Genomic DNA, 7,984 nt, shown 5'->3' with positions numbered 1-7,984 from the left:
GAGAGGCTCCGGCGGTGTCCATGGCTCCTCCTGCCACGGAGCAGCAGCAGCAGCAGCAGCGGCAGCAGCAGCAGCAGCGGCAGCAGCGGCAGCAGCAGCGGCGGCGGCGGCGGCGCTGGGGCTGAGGAGGAAAGGTTCCTTTAAGGAGGAGGAACGACGACGCCTCTTTCGCCCCTATCTCCTCCCTTTACACTCATTTCCCCTTCGCCGAGGGTGGGGGGGGGCGGAGGAGAGAGAAGAGGCCGGAGAAAGAGAAAATTCCTCGCAGGGCGCTCTTTCAGGGGGTGTGGGGGGAGGAAGAGGAACGGAGGAGCCGGGCGCCCCCCGCGCGCTCCCGCCCCGCTCGGCTCGCCCTCTCCGAGATCGCCCGTCCGCCCACTCCCCCCGCCGCCGCCGCCGCCGCCGGAGACGCCGCTCGGGAGTCGGCGGGCCCGGCTCGTCTGCTCGGCCGCCGCCGCCGCCGCCGCCGCGCTTCGCCTCGGGCTCCCCAGGCGGACGGACGCCCTTTCTTTCTTTCTCTTGCCCGGCCCGTCTCTCTGTCTGCGTCCCTCGCGGCCGCCCCGCCCGGCGGCCTCGGCCTTGCCCGTGCGCCAGGCCCGGCCGGCGGGCCTCGCTCAAGCTCCGGTGGGGCCCCAGCCTCCCCGCGGAGCCGGGGGAAGCTCACGCCCGGTGCCCCCCGGTCCCCGCGTCCCCGGCCGCCCCGCTCCTTCCCGCTCCCCACCCCCTTCCCCGGCCCCGGAGCTCGCGGTGCGTGTGCGCGTGAGTGTGTGTGTCCCTCCGCCAACGCCGCCACCTCAGCCCGGCAAATGAACTCCGTCCGAGCCGCCAACCGGAGACCCAGGCGAGTGTCGCGGCCGCGCCCGGTGCAACAGCAGCAGCAGCAGCAGCAGCAGCCCCCGCAGCAGCCGCCGCCGCAGCCGCCTCAGCAACAGCCGCCGCCGCAGCCGCCCCAGCAGCCGCCGCCGCAGCAGCAACCCCCGCCGCCGCCGCAGCAGCAGCCCCCGCCGCCGCCACCGCCGCCTCCGCCGCCGCCTCAGGATCGGAACAACGCCGGCGAGAGGGGTAAGGCCGCGCTCGGGGCCTGGCTGGGCGGGCGGGCGAGCGGGCGGGAGGCCGGGCGGGGGCGGCGGCGGCGGCGGTGGCGCGCCCGGGGTGGGAGACGGAGGCCGAGCGGAGGCGGGTCCCACCGTGCCGCAGTGTTCGCCTGGGCCCGGCCGGGCCGGGCCTGGCCGACAGGAAAAGCCGCGGCTGCGCGATTCGCCCGGGCTGCGGCTCAGGCCGCGCTTTGTTTGGTTTCGGGGCTGGCACCCTCCGTCCCCACCCCTCCTTGGGGCTTCCCGGCTGGCTCACCCACCCCACGGGAGTCTGTTCGCCGCCGGGGGAGGGCAGAGGGTGGGATTTCCCCCCTTTCTGCGCCTGGCTCGATCTGGGCTCCCCCTTTCTCGTGGTAGGTGGGGGGACGGCTGGCTGCGTAGGGCGGTGAGGCTGGCCGGGGAACTTGTTTTCCCCTTCTCTGTGGGCTCCCCCTTGCCCCGGAGGAGGGGGAGAGAGAGGAGCGCCGGAGTGGTCCGCCGCGCTGGCTGGGGAACTTGTGTGCCCCCCTCCAGGTCACAGGGCAGGGGGAGCCTCGGCCCCTCTCTCAACCTCAACATCTTTGCTGCGCAGTTTGCCTTTAGTTACAGAACCCCGGGGAAGAACCCGTTAAATCAGTATCTTTAAATAAATAAATATAGAAGCTATCGGCCATTTCCAGCCCCCTCCCTCGTGTGCAGTGCAGTTACCCTTCCGCCGTGTGGTCCCCTTTTCCTCTCCAACCCACTACGCCACGGTGCTCCCCTCTGTCTCCGGGTGGGTCTGAGCACCCTTGCCGTAGAACGGGCCCCTTGGGATCGTGTGTGTATCTGTATGTAGCCGAGCGCGCGCCCGCGCGCGTGTTGTGACCAAGGCCTAGTGAAATGTGTCATTTGGACCCAATGCTGCGCTGTCTGGTAACCACCATTGTCTAAGGGCTGAGGCTCCCTGGGGTTGGATTCTTGCTTTAGCAAAAATAATGTTGGGTTTTACTTGAATGATGTGGAGAGGCTTGTGAGATGAGAGTGTTGCACCTTGGTCTCCAAACATAACTAGTCTCTTTATTAATGGGCTGCTTGCAGCGGGGTGTAAGTCAGCACGGTATTTTGTGTATGGTTGTTTTAAGGAGAATTGTTAGGAGACATTTTGCGTGTTTTGGTTGGCGGATTAATGGTGATTTTTACATGCGTTGGTTGTCACACCTCCTTTGATTGAAACCGCGTTTAAATTTAATTTTAAAAATTGTACATTCTTTAACTGCTTTATTGTATTTGATCAAAATATTTATCAGATGAAGGAAATTGCTAGAAAAACAGTTTAAAAGGTTTGCCTTAGTCACTGTTACAGTAGTCTTTGAGAAAGCAGTTGGCTGTGTGTTATTTGAGAGAAGATGCTTCAAACCGGCTAGGAGTCTTTTTGCAACATGGTTGGTAAAACTGTTTTAATGATTCTTTGATACATTCACTAATTTTTGACAAATTAAAAAAAAATTCTCATGTTACCTTTCACTTACATGTACCGGAGTTGTCCGGTGTTCCGTTCAGATTACCAGGTCTTGTAGAATTGACACGAGGGAAAACAAGCAAAATTGAAATGTTAATGAAGTGTTTAGTGTTAAGGATTCTGTTCTCATAGTAAGCCTTTTTAAGATGTTCTGATCTATTAGAAGCACATCACCCAAAGTGTCAGCCAAACTCAATTCACTCCCATCGTGTATTTTTAAATGTTTATTCTGCATTCCTGTTTCATCACTTGCTATAATTCCCACTCTACTTGAGGTAGACCCTGGGCATTTTCTTCATTTATTCTAAATTACTAGTTACCAGAGTCTATTTCTGCTTGCATCTTGGTCATTGATAGTCACATGCCAGAGTGTCAGTTTTCTTTTTATTGTTGTTCAAAAGCTGACAAAGATATTCTTGAATTGTGGTTTCATTATGTACTTAACCAGTGGTAGGTAATGTGCGCTCTAGGGTTGTTGCTCTGTAGTAGCAACTGTTCTGAAGGTTCAGTGTTGGCACAGGGGATAAAAACCTGCTGATTAGCCTTCAGGGAGAGTAGTGTGAGTCTTTCCAAGGGCAACTAAATGGCCTTAAAAATGAATAAACATTAAGATGAATTAAGACTAAAATAATGAAGGTTTTGCTAGGCTTGTGGAAAAATAACCTTTAAAAGGTTAGCATTCTTATTATATTTTTAATGTACATTTCATATATTGATTGGAGCCACTTAAAAGTAGCTTTTCTCTCAAAAGTTTTAGAGGGTATACAGAGTAATTTTAGTTTGAGAAAATTCTATTATTAATACTTGTTTATGGGTATACTGCAGTAATCTTACAAGGGGGCAGCAAGCTGGGTCAGTGTGTAAAAACGCTTGTCACCAAGCCTAATGACCTGTTTCTGAGTGTTGTATCCCTGAGACCCATGTGATGGAAAGAGAGGACCATCTGTCTCCCTTTGGTGACTTTCTGACCCTCTTATATCCCCCATACACATACACACATTAAATGAATGAATAATGAAAATTTAAATAATTTTATAAGGGAATTAAGGAACTAAAACTAATGTGTTTGTAGTTATTTTTTCTTTACGTCTTGATGAATATGCAATTCCTATATTAGTCTTGGTTAGAGTTATATAATAGTGGTTTAGACAACTGTTCAGGTAGTATATCAAAGTGAGAATCACAATTTTTAGATAAATTAGTTCAATCTGTGTATAAAATTGACTTATATGAAGATGTACTTTAAGCTTTTTAATTGTAATACAGGTAAAGACTTATTTTTCAAACAAAAATTCTTTCAGGTTTTTTTTGTTGTTGTTGTTTTTTGTTTTTTTTTTTTTGTTTTTTCGAGACAGGGTTTCTCTGTATAGCTCTGGCTGTCCTGGAACTCACTCTGTAGACCAGGCTGGCCTCGAACTCAGAGATCTGCCTGCCTCTGCCTCCCGAGTGCTGGGATTAAAGGCATGCGCCACCATTGCCCAGCTCAGGTTATTTTTTTAGTTGTCTCTTTATCCATATGTTAACTAGAATAAAAGAATGCTTGGCAATGGTATTGAATGTATATCTACAAGTAACACATCATTCTGTTTGTACACATACATATGTTTTCTCTTCTAGGTAGTGACCAGGGTTTGAAGTGTAGTAGAACCTTGGGGGATCTTAGCAGAATTCTATGTGACTTACCTAGATGGTCTCTATTAGGCTACACTGGGAGAGCGTGCCCAAGTGCTTCTGGGGAAGTTATCATGCAATCTGAGATGTTTAGAACTGCACACTAACACAGGATTTTTGGTTTAGTCCTGAAAGTTTTTACTTTGAGATTTCACATTCTACTAAAACTAAAAGAAAAAAATTATGTTTTATGTAGTCACAATTGGATAATATATTCCATGATTTAATGAAATTAGAAAATATTTGGGGGTTAGATTTTGTTTGTTCATATATTTTTTTTATTTACTTATTTAGAGTCAGGGTCTCATTTTGTAGCTCTGACTGGCATGGAGCTTACTAAGTAGACCAGGCTGGTCTCTTTCTGGCAGAGACCCACTTTCTGCTGCTGCCACTGAAGTGCCACTTGGGATTAAATACATGCACAGCCATGCCTGGTCTCTCTCTCTCTCTCTCTCTCTCTCTCTCTCTCTCTCTCTCTCTCTCTCTCTCTCTCTGTGTGTGTGTGTGTGTGTGTGTGTAGAGAGAGAGAGAGAGAGAGAGAGAGAGAGAGAGAGAGAGAGAGAGAGAGAGAGAAAGAGAGAGGGGGAGGGAGACTGTGTAGACAGACAGACAGACAGATAGGCTTCTGAGTTGTTTCCATTCCCTAACTGTTGAGAACAGCGAACGAGGCAGTGTAGGCTTAACTGAATTCACTTCCTTTGGCTATGCATGGATATTTGTTTTAAGTTCCAAAAGGATTTAGCTTTTGTAACCTGTCCCATAGAATTCAGTCTTTTTAATCTTAGAACTTATATTTTTACTCTTTTTCTAGAAATATAGGGGAAACAAATCTGCAGACTTGCTATAGCTATTCTAATCAGTAGGGTTTCTTCCTTTCTTTCTTTTTAAAAGATTGTTTTAATTACCCCCTTCTCTTTCTGTCTGCCTGCTTGTCTGTGTGTGTGTGTGTGTGTGTGTGTGCGCGCGCGCGTGCATGCATATGAGAGAGAGAGAGAGAGAGAGAGAGAGAGAGAGAGAGAGAGAGAGAGAGATATTATTTGTCTGTATATGGGTTGTGTGCATGCATGAGTGCAGAAGAGAGTGTCAGATCCTTAGGAGTAGGTACAGGTAGTTAGGAGTCCCTTGACAGGGATGCTGGGAATAGAACTTGGGTCCTGAAGAGTAGCAAGCACTCTTAAGGGCTGAGCCATCTCCCTAAGCCTTATTTTTTAAAAAACAAAATGCCACTGCATGGTCCTGGCAAGCCTGGAACTCACAGATATCTGCTGCCTCTGCTCCCAAGCACTGGGATCATGTGTGTGTACCGCCATCCCTGGTTTCTTAGTTACTTTTCTGTTGTGATAAGGCATGATGGCCAAGGCAACTTATCAAAGACAGAGTTTATTTGGGGCTTACAGTTCCAGATGTTAGAGTCCGTGACAGTCATGGTGGGTGACATTGCAGCTGGCAGGTGTGAGACTAGAGCAGTAAGTAGCTGAGTGCTTACATCTTCTTCAGCAAACACCGCAGAAAGGGCCAGCTGGGAATGGTGTGGGCTTTTCAAACCTCAAAGCTGGGGCCTGTGACATACTTCCTCCAACAAGACCCCACCTCCTAATCCCACAAACAGTTTTACCAACAAAGACCAAGCATTCAGAATGAGCCTATGGGAGGCTTTCTAACTCAAACCAACATACCTGATTAACCAGTAATATTTTTAGATGCTAATTTTATTTTATTTTATTTTACTGTATATGATTGACCTTTATAATCCCAGCTGTAGGGAAGCAGACATAGGATCATGATTTGTAGGCTAGCCTGGGCTACAAAAGAAGACCCCCCCCCCCAAATAGTTAATACATACGCACAGTTCAAAATTAAATTCCCTTTTTTATTAAATATTTTTATTTATTTGGGTGTTCATGTGTCTGTTGTATGAGGCCAGAGGAGTGTCATGTCAGCTGAAGTTAGAAAAACAGGCAGTTGTGAGCTGCCTGATGCTGGGAATTGATCTCGGGTCTTCTGCAAGAAGAGCATGTGCTCTTGCCATGCCACTGAGTCATCTACCCAGCTCTCAGTGTCTCTTTTGGATGTGCTATCACTTACTAAATTCTGCTTGGAATCCATCACTCTTCAGAGCTTCTCCATCACGATGTTGTAATAAGAGAATTTGAGTTAGGTAAATAAAAACATAGACGTTTCTGAAAGTAAGGAGAATTTCTTATATGTGGGAAAAGAACACGACTGTTCTAGGTGCTGAATATGTTTTGTTTTCTTGTTTGTGTGTGTGTTTGTTTTTCTGAGGCATGATTTCTAACTGTGTAGTCCTGGCCTGGCACTCTGCAGACCAAGCCTGCTTCAAACTCAGCCCACCTTCACCTCCAGAGGGCCGGGCTCAGACCACCACTCCTAGGGGCTGAGATCTTAGCTATAAAGACTTCAGATGCTCTAATGCCATGTGCTCATTAATAGAGGTTGCTACTTACGATCTGAAAGATTTCATAGTACAAAAATTTAGTCTTTATTCTCATATTTGTAGAATGAAAAGTCCATGTGACTGTAGGCTTGAGGCATTTTAAACATTTAACTTGTTGGAATAATTTAGTGCATACAATATTACCTAACATGTCTCTAATAGTGCAGACTCTGTTATGTAGTAGTAAGTGCTGCTGGTAATGCCTCAAGACTCACTGTGTGTGTTCCCCTTCCTTTCCCCCCTCCCCTTTCCCCCTCTCCTTCCCTCTCCCTCCCTTCCTCTTTTCCTCCCTCTCTCCTCCTTTTCTTTCTTATGACACTCCTTGAAATTTTGGGAAAGCCAAGGAAAGGCAAGGACCACTCACTATCAGATGTTCTCTTAATAATGAGGGTCTGCCTTCCATACCTTAGATCTGGCAGAGTTCAGGTCTCATCCTGGAGTGTCCTGGGGGAGAGGGCTACCTCTAAGACCCCTGTACCAAAATCTGAGTCCTAACGGTACAGAATGTGCTTGTAATTGTATATATCCTGCTATAGACAGGGAATGGTCTCTGAACTATTTATAATAACGCAGGTCTGTGCAGCTTGTAACACCCTCTTATGGGCATAGTAAGGAAAGGGCTCACATGCATGAAACGGTTCTGTCTGTCCTGTTTTTGAGATTGGCTAACATGAAACTTACTATGTAGGCTAGTCATTTGGGGACTTAATTTTTTTTTTTTTTCTTAATGCTGAAAATACTTAAGTCCTTGCATGGTAGTGTATGCCTTTAATGTTCAGGAAGCAGAGGCAGGGTGATTCTGGGGTTACAGGCCAGCCAGGGTTATAATGAAACCGTGTCTTTAAAAATAAAGAAGGAAGGAAAATAACCAGCCTCTGGGTTATTTCAGTGTAAGAGTCTTGACTTCCTGTTTCTGTTAAGAATAAGGGACTCTTATTTTGTATAGATCCTGTTGTACCTATCTCTGAAGCATTCTGATTTTCACTTATTTTTTAACTTGAATATATTCTTCTAAATAATGCAGATTATGATGTGCGATTGGTGGTCCTCCCCAAATTGCATTTGTTATCCACTGGAAACAAAATCATGAACACACGGGCTGGAGAGATGGCTCAGTGGTTAAGAGCACTGACTGCTCTTCCAAAGGTCCTGAGTTCAATTCCCAGCAACCACATGGTGGCTCACAACCACCCATGATCAGATCTGATGCCCTCTTCTGGTGCATCTGAAGACAGCTACAGTGTACTTACATATAATAAATAAATAAATAAATAAATAAATCTT

General features: G+C 47.6%; 1 protein-coding gene across 3 annotated transcripts in view; it reads left to right on the top strand.

The window, feature by feature from the left end:
* Positions 1-388: 388 nt before the first annotated feature.
* Fbxo11 (F-box protein 11) overlaps positions 389-7,984 on the top strand; it is a 77,623-nt gene continuing 70,027 nt past the window's right edge. For 2 of the 3 annotated variants that reach the window (XM_029531380.1, XM_021217790.2), the window contains exon 1: positions 389-1,062. In XM_029531380.1, the coding sequence (XP_029387240.1) occupies positions 807-1,062 (256 nt within the window). In that variant the 5' untranslated portion in view covers positions 389-806. Of the gene's footprint in view, positions 1,063-1,156; positions 1,448-7,984 lie in introns of those variants that run through there. The other variant, XM_021217791.1, reaches the window with a different exon arrangement.

This window comes from Mus pahari, chromosome 18 (genome assembly GCF_900095145.1).
Source record: "Mus pahari chromosome 18, PAHARI_EIJ_v1.1, whole genome shotgun sequence".
Taxonomy (NCBI): Eukaryota; Metazoa; Chordata; class Mammalia; order Rodentia; family Muridae; genus Mus; species Mus pahari.
The sequence above is the reverse complement of the archived record's forward strand: the minus strand, read 5'-3'. Positions and strand labels throughout refer to the sequence as shown.